Source organism: Anoplophora glabripennis, unplaced genomic scaffold, assembly GCF_000390285.2.
Source record: "Anoplophora glabripennis isolate ALB-LARVAE unplaced genomic scaffold, Agla_2.0 scaffold635, whole genome shotgun sequence".
Lineage (NCBI taxonomy): Eukaryota > Metazoa > Arthropoda > Insecta > Coleoptera > Cerambycidae > Anoplophora > Anoplophora glabripennis.
In genome coordinates, this window is record NW_019416720.1 from 169,990 (window position 1) to 184,426 (window position 14,437).

At 33.0% G+C, this 14,437-nt stretch overlaps 1 protein-coding gene across 1 annotated transcript; it reads left to right on the forward strand.

Moving 5' to 3' along the window:
* Window positions 1–3,499: 3,499 nt before the first annotated feature.
* LOC108910903 (sodium-coupled neutral amino acid transporter 5-like) lies at window positions 3,500–13,904 on the forward strand. Its single transcript, XM_018715651.1, has 6 exons — window positions 3,500–3,650; window positions 3,710–3,943; window positions 4,698–4,830; window positions 10,359–10,633; window positions 12,610–12,816; window positions 13,402–13,904. The coding sequence occupies exons 1-6, from the start codon at window positions 3,500–3,502 to the stop codon at window positions 13,902–13,904; spliced, it is 1,503 nt and encodes a 500-aa protein (XP_018571167.1).
* Window positions 13,905–14,437: the final 533 nt, after the last annotated feature.

Genomic DNA, 14,437 nt, shown 5'->3' on the forward strand with positions numbered 1-14,437 from the left:
TTTTTTATGGAGACATTTAAAAAATGAAGCGAAAACTATTGATGATTTACTTGAACATACTACAGCTGCTGCCAATAATTTACGACTGTGAGACCAGTGAGAAGAAGGAACATTTGTCTTGATTCATCAAAAGTAGATCAGATCAGCCCAAATGTGTTAACAAGTCGATGGACAATCAGTAAAATCACGTAATAAAATATCTACTACTCTCGATTGAAATACTAATTAACATTGACTAACTACAGGGTGTTAGAAGTTTGACTGCCTTAATTTTAACAGACGATAGAATACATTAAAATAAACAAAAAAACCTTATATGACGTGGGTCCTAAACTCAACCATTTCCGAGAAAAAAATTATCAAAATCTTGGTGCACAAACGTTCGATTAATTAAGGAATATTGACATAACTGCGTGCATAGAATACCATAAAATACAATGTTTATTACTTTTTTGAACTTCTTTATGCTTAATTATAAAAAATAATTAGCGTTGTAATAAATTTAAAATTCGATCAAATTCATATCGAGCAATGTGACAACGGCGCGGCGGATAACACGAGGTACTAAGCTGGCCAGCAATACGCAATTCAGTTGGTATTTGAAATTGGGCCGTGTCTGAGTGTTTTTTACGTACCACTATTTCCTTTTCTTGAGGCGTTTTCCAGCGAGTGCGCGATTCGAAGGTATGGTGCGTGCATAGAAAATGGTGGTAGACATTTTAAGGAGATGTTGTAGTTTGTTTTGTACTTGTGCTTTTAAAAATTACTGAATTTTGCTTTTTGTTAAGTTCCTAAATTATTTTTAATACGTATGATTATTTGGATGACGTGAATCTTTGTGTACTTTAATTACCTACATATTTTCAAATTCATAATTTGATTAATAGTTAAGTTCCTATTTTAAGAGATTCATAATTACTAAAATTAGAGCTAAAATTTAAGCACAACACTATTTTATTTATTTAAAAACTGGAAAACAATTGTCTTGAAATTTACTAAACGTGCAGCATCAGCCGTGTAGCGTTAAGTTAAACGCTGTTGTCACGATGTAATGAAACTCCCCAATATTAATACTCGCTGTATTTTGAAAACTATTACGCCCCTGTAATATACAACTTTTTTGTTCATTTATGATTACTCTATCTCATGCTGAAGTAATGGCAGTCAAACTTCTTACACCCTGTATATTTAATAGTAAGAATTAATAACAATAATAAAAATTATACCTTGTAAATTCTTGTCTTTTTTGTGTTTAAATTTTTTGTATGTGATGATTGTCCAAGTCCATGTACAACCCTATATCATGTACTACAGGTGTCCAAGTTCCAGTGGATGTGGATAAATATTTTAAAATAATATTTGAACTTTCTTTTGGCTTCTTTCTTGCACTATGGTCCATTAAACATCCCATTTTTTATTGAAATTGTAAAAATCACCTTGTATAATATGCAGTTTAATAAAAACATCGTTTATCGACAGGGCTAACGGGAACGCATATTTAACTTTTCTGTAAGACATTATTTAAAGATTTGCCTTCAGATATCTTGCATTTCTTGGTCCCCCATGAGCCAAGCTTCACATAGATGCACTTTTTGGAGATAAAAGAAGAAAGAGAATTTATAATGAACAAGGCAATGTCACAAACATAATTCGTGAGCAACGGGAGAAGAGAGTGGCTTGGACAAAACGTTCCGGATACCTACTTCTTCACTTTTTCTCTTTATTTAGACTTCAAAAATTTAGTGAAATGTTAATATTGTAGTATAACAACCCCGGGTTCGATCGAAAAAAAATATAAACGTAATTGTGGCCAAAAATATGTGATCGTCATAAGGAATACCTACGTTGTATACCTCTATTCTTTATTGACCGGAAGGCGCTGGCTACTAACTTTAAAGAGGGGAAGTATGGTTTAATTTTATAAAACAAAAGCAGAGTAAATACACCTAACTTTATTATTTATGTACAACAGTCTTCAAATTAAACATGTGACAAATAGAAAGAACAACAAAAACATTAACAACCATTTAACATAAAATGAGAGTGCCAGGCTCACCTAGAGCTCCTGTGGGGAAAGAGTATGGCAGAGAAACCCACGATCGTTGCTCTAACTACCCAAATATAAATACAAAACAACTGCTAACAAAAGGCATAAAGATCCTTTGCTAATGATAATTAAGACCTGACTTATTTAATGTGTAACTAAATGTCACCTCACTCGAATTAGACATACACACTTCCAAGTAAAACTGAAGGGGTTTGGTGTTAGTTAGCCGGCAGGGCCGGAAGGTACTGGAGTCCCATACGAGAGGCAATCCAGCTATAGTTGAGATTTCGGAAGATCTGTTTTAGCAATTCTTTTTTTGTATTTAATTATTCTTTTTTTTTCAGATTCGTTCCTCACGGACGAAAATGTTAGTGAATTCAAGAAGGCCCTTATATGCGTCTTGACATAAAGTGAGCACAAGAAATCAAAGAACAACGTAATCATGATAAAACAAGTTAAATGTGAAACAAATGAGTTGTTATTGCAATATCCGGGCAGTCACGACAATATATATATATTAACATGTAATAAATAATGAGCAATCGTTAATAATAATTGCAACAATTTTACCTTAGAAAAATATATGCCCTTGAACATAAAGCAATGGAGGCTAAACGTATACAGAATTATTATCATGAAAGGTCTATAATCATCACAATCATAAGATTACATAGAACAATTAACAGCAAAGTACTTAGAGAATAATTACCTGTTAGTGAATACGGGTTAAACACTTTTAATTTTTCACTATTTTGCCACACTGCCCGCCGATCGTCTTACTACCCATCTCCACACTGTTCTCACTTCAACTATTTAGGCTTCCTCCCAGAATTCTCCACCTATAAGCGCTTGTTTTTGCGCTTCATTCTACCAACTGTCGATATTACGTTTTCATTATTATACAACACCCATGTAACAGGTGACGTCGAAGTTGATACGATAAGTATGGTTTTGCACAATATGTATAAAAAATAAAGCAATAAAATTTAAAATACGTACGTGAAAGACTCTAGAGGATTTTTATGCGAATTGAGTATAATGTTCCTTCGAAACAAAACTTACGTTCTATATTATTGTTTATCAATCAATTATTTAATAGGTTCGTGTAATATGGCTTTTAAAAGACACATCTGATGCGCGGTTCCAAGACCTATATCAATATTATCTGGCATACATAATGGAGCAATGACTTCGCAAGCGTAACACTGAATATTAGAAATTAAAAAAATAGAAAAATAGAAAATAGACGGTATCCTAAAACGTATTTTTAGAGTCACTGTATATTTAACTTTTTAATAACCAGAAATTGATTTTAACTGTGACTCTATGTACATGTATATTAATATATTCTGTAATATAACACCAGAATTGAAATCCAGTATTCCGTAAACAATACAAATGACAGCAGCAACAAGGCTTCACTCTTAAACCAATTTAGCCTTAGTAGAAATCATGCATATAACCGAGAGGACTTTGTTATTGAATCATCCAAGTGAAACAAATGCAGCTAATGGACTTTCGCTGTGTTTTGCTATTGTTTGCATTGTAGATGTTTTCGGAGTATTTCCAATAGTAACTTTACCGAAAGCGATTATAGACTGTGGTATATAAAACACTGCCTAAAATTAATTATTACGAACTGAATAAACATTCACATTTAAGGATATTATGGTATTCTGCTCGTAATAATAGTTTGTTCCTCGCAAATCTATACAGCTATCTTACTGGGGAAATGTTGGCTTATAGCAGAAGAAATAGACCCTGCGATGAGTAACAGGAATCGTTATCCGTATTTGGCGTTGGCTCAAATAACATATGGCAAATGTTTGTCTAACATTGTAACATTTCTGCTGGACTTAACAATTTTTGGAGGAGGAATACCAAATTTGATTGTTGGTAAGTTGCAAAGAAACTAAGATACAAGTGAAAATAATGCTAATGAATGATATTCCCAAAAACATATAAAAATCATTTTATCTTTTTTCATTTTCATGTTTCCTAATTTTTATTTTACTTTAAACCTAAAATACTATCATAAAAACAATTACTTTTGTACAAATCTGAAAACAATCTCAATTAGTTTACACATTAAAGTAAAAGTACATGAGTTAATATTGAAAAATGTATAACTTTAAAAGTACATTTTCTTAACTGTTTTGTTTTTCTCTAAAAAAATCAAAACGCTTCAAGTGATGTAAAATAATATATCTACTTAATTAGACATATATTTTTACAAAAAAGGCAATAAAACGCTAGAAAATTGTGTGCCTCTTTTAATTTTCGTTAAAAAAAAGATGTTTATTTACATCTTTATCATTTTTATAGCTTTTATTTCCTACTCTAGTACAGCGGCTCTTAACCTTTGGTTTACCGCGAACCTCTTTTCAATATTTTTTTGTTGTTGCGGACCTACTAGTTACGAGTCCCAATTTAAATGGGTTTGAAATATTAACTCCAAATTGCACAGCAAACGTAAATTTTGGAAAGATAAACAATAACTTACACTCTGATATAAGAGAGTGCATTTTCTGAATTAGTGATTACATGTTTCTAAAAATTTCGCGGACCTCTTGAGAGGAGATGGCGGGCCCCCAAGGGTCCGTGGAGCATAGGTTAAGAACCGCTGCTCTAGAATAATATAAATTTTCAGCTTCTCGTACCCTAGAACTACTCGGTTTACGAATAACTGACCATAATTTCGATATACCCTATTGCTACTGGATGATTATTCTGGGTGCAGCTTTGTGTCCGATACTTTGGCTTGGAAGCCCCAAAGATATGAAGTAAGTACGCAGCTATAGATGCATGGATTAAGGTTGAATGAAAGTTTATTAACCGTTGATCAGAAGTTAACTGCGGGTTAAGTGCAAATACATGTTATAGTTTCACTCAAATTTAACCAACTGCCCTTGAAACTGAATCATCTAAAATGATAATTTAACTAAAGTTCGGAAAAAGAAAATGTCAAGGTGACAGAAATAATTTCTAAATTTACAATGAAATACCGCTTTCGCTCAAAAATGATTTCAAAATATGAAGATAATTGAGGGTGATAATTGAGGGCTATAGTTGAGGATGATAATTGAGGGGTGATTGAGGGTTAATGGGTGAAAAACATTTGGTTTAGTTAAAATGGTGCTGTTTTTTTGGTTTAGTTAAAATAAAAAAGATGTGGTGTTATATCGCTGTATACTAATGTACAATAAATACATTTCTGCATATTTAGTACCATGAGCAGGGAGACTAGACACCAAGAGCATAGCCAGATACCGTAAACTCTAACTTATTATTAATAAAAATCCGAAATATTACTCTGGTGCTGTTTGATGAAGAAATTATTTTTCCATTACAACAATATATAGACCAGTGCTTAAGCCTTCAAAAATGGTAAAAAGTGAAAAAAAATTATAGAAGGATGAAACCCATTGGAAAAGGAAGAAAATATAACAGAAATGAAAGGAAAAATAATTTACGGGCGATCTGAGGTCGGGAAGGGGAAGGGGGTGAGTTTTTAAGGGTAAAAAACGGATTATCTTGATTTCCGGAAAAACTACAAGTCTTATGGAAAAAAGTTAAATGGCAAAGTTGCAGGTAATAAAAAGATCTACAACTTTTGTATTTACACTTTTTTCACATAACCTCAAAATTTATGTGAAAAATTCAAATAACCAAGTTTTTGGTTTTTTATTTTTATCTTTTACAAAAAAATTTTTTTTTCACGAAATTTGGTGAAAACTTACCTATTTATGTCCCAAACACGCTGTAATTTTTTTGATTTGAAATATTTATTTTTTCACCTTATTTTTACTTAATATCGAAAAAGCACCCTAATTTTCAATCGAAAATTCTCACGTCAAAATATCTGCTTTTTTAAAAACGTCGGTGGGCTTTTTCTTCGTTGAAATCTCTACTTTCTGATGGTGTAAAAAAAAATATACATTACTATGGTAAGTTTTCTCAGGAAATGCAAAGAAACGAACTAGAATCCGAAAATTTTTTTCTAATCATTATGTACAATTTTGAGCTATTTATTAAAATTTACACTTTAATTACTCGAAAAACGTAAGATTCCATGTTACATTGATAAACAAAAAAATTACAAGTCGAAATATACTATTATAATTAACAACCAAATAAGTTAATAAAGTTAATATTTAATAAGACATCTACAATATTTTGAGAAAGTTGTAGAATCTTCTTTCGTTTCTTTGCATTTCCTGAGAAAACTTACCATAGTAATGTATATATTTTTTTACACCATCAGAAAGTAGAGATTTCAACGAAGAAAAAGCCCACCGACGTTTTTAAAAAAGCAGATATTTTGACGTGAGAATTTTCGATTGAAAATTAGGGTGCTTTTTCGATATTAAGTAAAAATAAGGTGAAAAAATAAATATTTCAAATCAAAAAAATTACAGCGTGTTTGGGACATAAATAGGTAAGTTTTCACCAAATTTCGTGAAAAAAAAATTTTGTTTGTAAAAGATAAAAATAAAAAACCAAAAACTTGGTTATTTGAATTTTTCACATAAATTTTGAGGTTATGTGAAAAAAGTGTAAATACAAAAGTTGTAGATCTTTTTATTACCTACAACTTCGCCATTTAACTTTTTTCCATAAGACTTGTAGTTTTTCCGGAAATCAAGATAAACCGTTTTTTATCCTTAAAAACTCACCCCCTTTACCTTCCCGACCTCAGATCGCCCGTAAATTATTTTTCCTTTAATTTCTGTTATATTCTCTTTCTTTTCCAATGGGTTTCATCCTACTATAATTTTTTTTTTTTCAAAAATTATCGACCCTGGTCTAATAATAGTAAGCATTAGTTTTATAAGCTATGCTAATGATAAAAGTGGGGTTCACAAAGCATAATACAGTTTATACTTTGTAGGAGAGTTAATTAAATTTCTGGAACAGAAATAATCACATTTATATTTCTGTGACAGTACCCAATATTCAATGTTTATCTATAAACATTGATTTTATAAGTCAATGAAATATGTCATATAGGGGGATTATTTACATTAAATTATAGAAATATCTCCAACAACAGGTGTTGCCAACTAAAAAATATCGTAAAACCATCGGTTCCTTGTTCTTCTTTGATAATACTAAATTCAGGGTGGGCTCTTGATAACGAAACAGAGCGAATAGCCCTCAGGAAAATTATTTTTCCGTAAAACGCCGAGACAGATCGATTTTTGATCCCACTTTAGATCAAAAATCTTTTCTCATAAATTTCTTGCTATAGACTCTACCCACCTACGGAGGGGCGTGGAGTGAGTAACCTCCCCAAAAATCTTAAGAGGCAAGACGGGTTAATTCTCTATACAACCGTGTTTTACTTTTTGAATTTGACCTACTAGTTTCGGAGATACAGGTTGTTAATAAAAAAACTTACTTTTTAGAAATTGATTTGCAAATTACTACAAGTCAGTCAATTAAGTGTTTAAATTGATAACCTCCAGTCTCCATGCAGTAATGTAAGTTCTGCAAAGAGCGTTCACGCATATTTTGTAATATTTCTGGATTAACTTGGCGGCATTCGTTGAAAATTTATTGGAGTAGATTTTGAAGGGAACTAGGTGGAGTGAAATAAATTTTGGACTTAAAGTGATCCGACAAGAAAAAGTCCAAAGGAGGCAAATCCAACGATCGTACAGTTCATTCTATGACGCCTCTTCTTCCAATCCACTATCGCAAACCTACGATAAAGATACTGCCGAACAGGCAGGGCGTAGTGTGGGCGGGCTCCATCCTTTTGGAATGTCAACTGCTCTTCGAGATAATTCTCATTATTCTCGATAATGTTTGTCAACGCTGGATCAATGTTGTTCTTCAATCAATCCAAGCAGGTCTCCCCGGTGAGATTACTTGGTAAGAAAAAAGAACCAATAATACCACCATCAAGAATTCCAGCCCATACATTTAATTTTTCCGAAATATCCTTGGATTAGAATCGGACCAATAACAACAATTTGGCGGTGACATTAACAGAAGCAAACACTAAAAATAAAATCAAGATTGTTAATAGCTCGATCACTCATTATTTCACAAAATTGTAGTCGGCGGTCAAAGTCATCTTCATGATCATGATGTTCTTGTGCAAGGTGAATTTGGTATGGTTGAAATTTATGACGTTTCAAAATTTTGCGAATTTTGTTTCGTTCTGGAATTTATAGTAATATGGCCAAGAACTGCCACATCTACTGTTTCATTTCTTTCGGGGTGTCGTTTTTTATTACCTACAGATCCAGTCTCCTCAAACTTGGCCACTAACTCCAAAATGTACTTCCTGTGAACGTGTTTATCCAACTGTTACTGATTAAGGTGGCCATATTCCTGGCCGAGAAATAGTGAAATTTCTGGCGTTTTTAGGTACTGAAATCTTTAAAAGTAAAACGTGTAGAACAAAAGTAAGCACAAAAATAAAATCCTTGATGTTCTGTTTATTCATTGTTACCATTTAAATTTACTCAAATAAAATAATAACTAAAAAAAGCCGTTTGTAGTACATTCTAACTCCACATTTTAAGAATTATTTTCACGTATTTATAAATAAAAGTAAACAATTTTATATGTAGGACTAAGCAAGTAAATGTTATAAGAATATTTACATGTGGAATTATACAGGGTGATTCAGAACTTATCCAAAAAAAAATTCTGGATGTACAGGGGATTCTTACAACTACAATTTTGTAAAGAAAAAATCAAAAAGGTCAGTTCGAAATTGATTTAAAAATACACTTCTGCACGGCACTGGAAACTGGTCCACTGTAAAACCTGACCTCGCACAATGCGACCGGTATGGCGGCGTGATAAAAACGGACAAAATCTTTCGCAAGGAAAGAAATATGTAAATAGAATTTTATCGCACCTATTTTATAGCGGCAAATTCAAATGATTTTGCCTTTATTAATTATTAATAAAATTAATTTGTGTTTTTAAATAATAAAATCATTTGACATACCCGATGCTGCAACAGCAATTGTTCAAAATTTTATCCACTCACGTGTAAACACATTTGGGTCCGTCTTACTCACTTTCTACGAACTAACACAAATGATGTCTTGTTTCACCATAACACAAACGCTTCACCATAAATTAAAACGATATCCATCAACTCCGAGTACACGCAAACCATTTTTGACACTAACTACCCATTTTTGACACCAACTACTAAAAACGTATTATAAAAACCACAGATAACAGGTAAATATCGCAACGACGATTGCAAAATCCGAATTCAGTATTCGGAGTCGATGAGGCCACGTGGCGAATGATGCTAGAGACTACAGTTGTCCAGCTATGTAGTGGTTTAATGTGCTATAACTTCAATAATTTTTTTCTCAGAAACTATAAGGATTTTACAAAAAATTTTTTTACAATATTGACTCCATTTCTCATGCCGCATCTATTCCCAAATTTTTTTGGATAAGTTATGAGAATCACCCTGTATATAAAAAAGTTAGTATTTTCGTAGATTTCAGTACCTAAAACCTTGATGGTTTGATTGTTTTTTGCACCTGTTTATACGTTTTACTGCGGCGTCTTTGAAAATACTCAGGTGGTATGACATAACATTCCTATTATTTGATAAGCTTTAGATTATTCAGTTATTAAATGTTTGAAATTATTTGTCTTTGCGGAAAACACTATTTAAAGAATATGGGGCCCTTAAAGATTTCTGCTGTCCTATTAGCACACTGATTATTTCCATTATGTGCAATTATTTCCACACTTTGTGGAATCGAATAAACCATAATGTTAATCAAGAATAAAATAATAATTCACTCAATGCCCGTTCTGATAATATTATTTATTATTTCAATTTATTATGAACAGTAAAAGGGTATGTCACTCTGATATAGGGGTTGACACTAGGCGACTAATTTTAGCTGTGGTCCATATAAATGCGACGTACGACGGCGACGTAGGTTCAACATTTGTAATAGTTTTAAAAATTGATTAACAGTTTTATCGCAACTGATGGAGAAACAAAAGTTTGGAAATAAATTTGTAAAAAGTAGATTTTTTTATTAAAATCCTGAATCTCCTAAACTAAAACACGGTCGTGTAGAGAATTAGAATACATTTCGAATGATGCGTCACTTAACTCTCCTTCCCAATTAAGATTTTCGGTTGCCCTGCTATTTCCCTAAGGAAAGAGAGGGGGGAGTCTGATACAAGAAGAAATGTATGTGAAAAGATGCCCCCCTTCGATAAAAAATCGATATTTTCGGAAATATAATTTTCCTGAGTTTCGTTTTCAAGAGCCCATCCCGTTTATTGCTACACTGCCTCTTTTCAGATGTGTATGTTCATTATCCGTTTTCATGGTTATAAGTGTATTTATTCTGGTAACTGGTTGCTTATTATTTAGTACTAACTCAAACAGAACTGCAACTGGCACAGATCAAAACCTAGAAGACATTATACCAAAAGAAATTCCACTCTGGAAATCCATGCTAACGGGTTATGGCATTATAGCATTTCAGTTTGATATCCATCCGACGATTTTAACAATACAAATGGACATGAATGATAAAATGAAACTGCCTAGAGCTGTTATTGGCGCTTTTGCAGGTAAGAAAATCGATGGATACTAGTCTTTAGAAAATTGTTATCTAAATTAAGTAATTGTAAAATATTCCTGCAGTAGATATTATTTGTACCCTCTAAGTAGTATTTTAACGGCGATAAAGTAATATTGTCGTGAATTTTGATTGGTCGCCAATCAAAATTGGCCTATCATTATCCCTTAGCATGTCGAGGGAGTCATGCTCTCTCATTGTGGAATCGAATTGAGCGACGGACCCTGGAGGCTCCATTGTTCTCTACGGTACCGGGAGGTTAGTCGCCTACTTGCTTGCAAGGGGATTTCCAGGATGTTCGGGAGTCTTCCCCTTCCCGCCAACCAAAACAGACGCTTGGGCGAGATGACGTCGATGGTGTCGCTCTTCCACCATTGATGACGAGATTGCTTGGCCTTGGAATAATAGTCTACGCTCTATTTTGTTACCTAAAGACACACGTGACACTTGCAATATGCTTAAGTTATGAGTTTGTTTTGTTTTGGAAAGTTTTGACCTTAACCTTGTATATTTTTTATTTTGCATTATCTTTTATTGAGGACCAGGGTCGAGTATGATATTCTTATATATTTTATCACTGCCTTTTGTACTGCTCGTGTCGTGAGCTGCTTTTGGTAATTGTGAGAAAAATATAACTCGAATTTGTATTTTAAAAATTTGGGGTTTATTGAGTAAAAGCTGTAAATAAATAAAAGCAACTATTTGCATATATAAAGCACAGGAACATTGTGAGCGTACTTTGAGTACTGGCCAGGTTCTGATCACTATTTATTAAACAGCATCGTCCTCGGGCTGACGTTCGAACGCTGTCGACGTTGGTTCCGCTGGGCGGCCTGGAGTGTGGTCCGTCTGGAACATTTGCGTGCATTTTGAAAAACCGTCTCTTTGTGAATTGAGAGCGTCTCTAAAGGGTTTTGGTGCTGAAAATGATTTTGATTAGATTAGTACTGATTCTGAAGTCGTTTTGAGGTGCAAATTTGAAGTTTCTGGGGCTTCGTAATTTTCGTAATTTTTGGAAGGTGTGGTAACAATTTTGGCGCCATTCTGAGATGCTGGCGGTTTCTGTGCGATGATGACTATGCATCGTCGTTATCTGATGCGGTTGATGACTTTTGGCGGCAATCAGGGTATCTTAGCGGTTTGGCGGGAATTTTTGGAAAGTGTGGTGAAAATCGCTGACGCCTTCCTCCATGGTAGCGAAGGTATAGCGCAACCTGCGTCCTCCGAGCTGCGTAATAGGTCTGCGATGATTTGTGGGGATCTTTTTGAAAGATTGATGAAATTTTTGGAAACATGGGTGAATTTTCAACTGCAATTACATTAATCAATTGCATCGATTGCATTATTACATTAGTTAACGCATATTGTTGTTAATTTTGACTATATGTAAAATGTTTTAGCCTTTACCATATTTTTTATTGATGCACGAATGAAATATCTTTGAGAGTGCATTTAGGAACTGGTTTTATTAACAATAGATCTATAATGTTGATGGTTTCACTTTCATTGACTCTGATTGTACCAAAAACACCTTTCCACGCTATTAATTTTGTAAAAGAACATTTCCATTATTTTTCGTATATTTTCCACAATTTAGTAGTAACTCATCTACTGCCTCTGACGCCTCTTCTTTTACATCTGAGGAAAATTTTTCTTATTCAAATTCGTTTTCAGATATATCTGCATAAACTTTTTGCAAATTCCATAACCCATACTATCAAAATTTTAAACTGTCCTTAATAATAATTTCGTACGTAATTCGTTTTTTAGGTGCTATATAAAAAAAACAGAATTTTATACAAGACGGGAAAAATGTAATTATTGACAATGTATAATAATTGCGCGATGTCATCGCTTGTGATGGTACTTCCCTCTTGTCTTCCATAAATTACCATTTTATTGTTATATAAAAATGAACTATTTTTAGTACCTAGTAATCAATTTTTTCTTACTGCATCTGTATTTCAGCAAGCTTATGCATGTGTGGTATAACCACCATATTATCTTCCATAAAATATGGAACCAATACAGAATCAAGTATTTTGGAGACATTACCAACAACAATCCCATTAGAAATCACTGCAGGTTTGACAGCCCTTCAATTATATCTGACATCAGTAGTTAGCAACAATGCTCTTTATCAGCATTTGGAAGACTGCCTCAGCATTTCCAGAGGTATATGATTTTTTTTATATCTTTAAACCATTGATTAGTGCATTAGTGCAAACAAATCTTATTCCTTAATTCGACGTCAAATTTCTAAACCCTCGTCAAAAATTAATATAAAAAGTTCCTTTACAATATACTAACTTGAAGATATTTTGACAACGGTTTTTTTGTATTATGCATCTTGTAAATCAGTAAACATATTTTTTGTAAAATGAAGATTATCTAGCATGAAGAAGTACTGGCAATTGAAAAAATTATGCTTCTTGAAAGGTTAAAACTCAAAAAAAGATCTAAGTGAAAGTGCTACTTTAAGAAAATGTTATTATTAAGTTTTTCAGAAGTATTTATTTATATCTGAGGAATATCACAGCTTTCTTTTATGTATTTTTCTTGGTTATAATTGTTATATGAAGGTACATTTTTTTTTAATTTATCTCGGAATACACAGATCATCTTCAAGCTATTATAGTATTGTAAGAAATCATAATTGATCCATAGTCTTTTTGAACCTTTTGATCAAGGGAAGTTTAGCAGTCAAATTAAGGAACATGTCATTCAAATCAATAAAGTAAGTAGGTCGATTTTTTTCAGATTTCAACCCTAAAAGGTGTGCTCTAAGAACCATTTTGCTAATATTAGCAGTAGTTATAGCCCAAGCTGTTCCAAGTTTTGATTTGGTTATGTCGACCATAGGTGGAACCCTAATTGGACCTCTTGTATTCATTTTACCACCACTATTTTACTTAAAAATGTTATCCTTACAAACTGATCACGAACAGGAACTCACCATGGAATCTTTGGAACCTCTTACAAACATAGTATATGACAAGGATACTAATTCAAAAAGTTTGCAAGAATACAGAGAACACCCCTTTAAAAAAGATATTAATCTTTCATTAAAATTAGCTCAGACTAACTCCAAACAACTTTTCAACAAATATTTTGTAAGAGGTGTGTGTCTGCTGATAATAATTGTTTATTCCATTGTTACTACTGTTACCACTTATTTAAATTTTAAGAGTGCAACTTTGTCGTATAGTAACTACACGAAACCTTGTATTTATAATATATCTACAGCATTACTATACTTATAATCGTTTTTTATGGGATAAATAAATTATTGTGAAATATATACTATGTCTCATTTACTTTTTAGCAGAAAGAAAGCATGCATTAAGGCTCCTTTACACTGATCCCTTTGGATGATCATCGCAGATGAATCACCCATCGTCAACAAAAAGTGAACATGTAAATAGTAAATGATCAAAAGTGATCATCTGAAATGAACGACGAATGCAGGTAGAATCTGTTCTTGCTTTACTTCTGAGATGAACCTTCGATTAGTAGGTACATTTTGAATAATTCACCCACGGAGATCATCCAAAGTCACCCGTGTACCCTAAATACACAGGGTGTTTCGCATACGAACCGACACATATGTAACTTTTTTAAAACAAGTTTATCATGTTTTTCTCACCCAATCGCGCCCAACTCTAACGCCGCCACTGTCATTGACAAGCGTACTGGTCTTTGATTTTTACGGATGAGTTATTTCTAAATTCCATGTAACTCTAACTCTTCGGTTTGATTGAAATTATCTTAATTTTGCTGGATTTTTTGTGCTTCT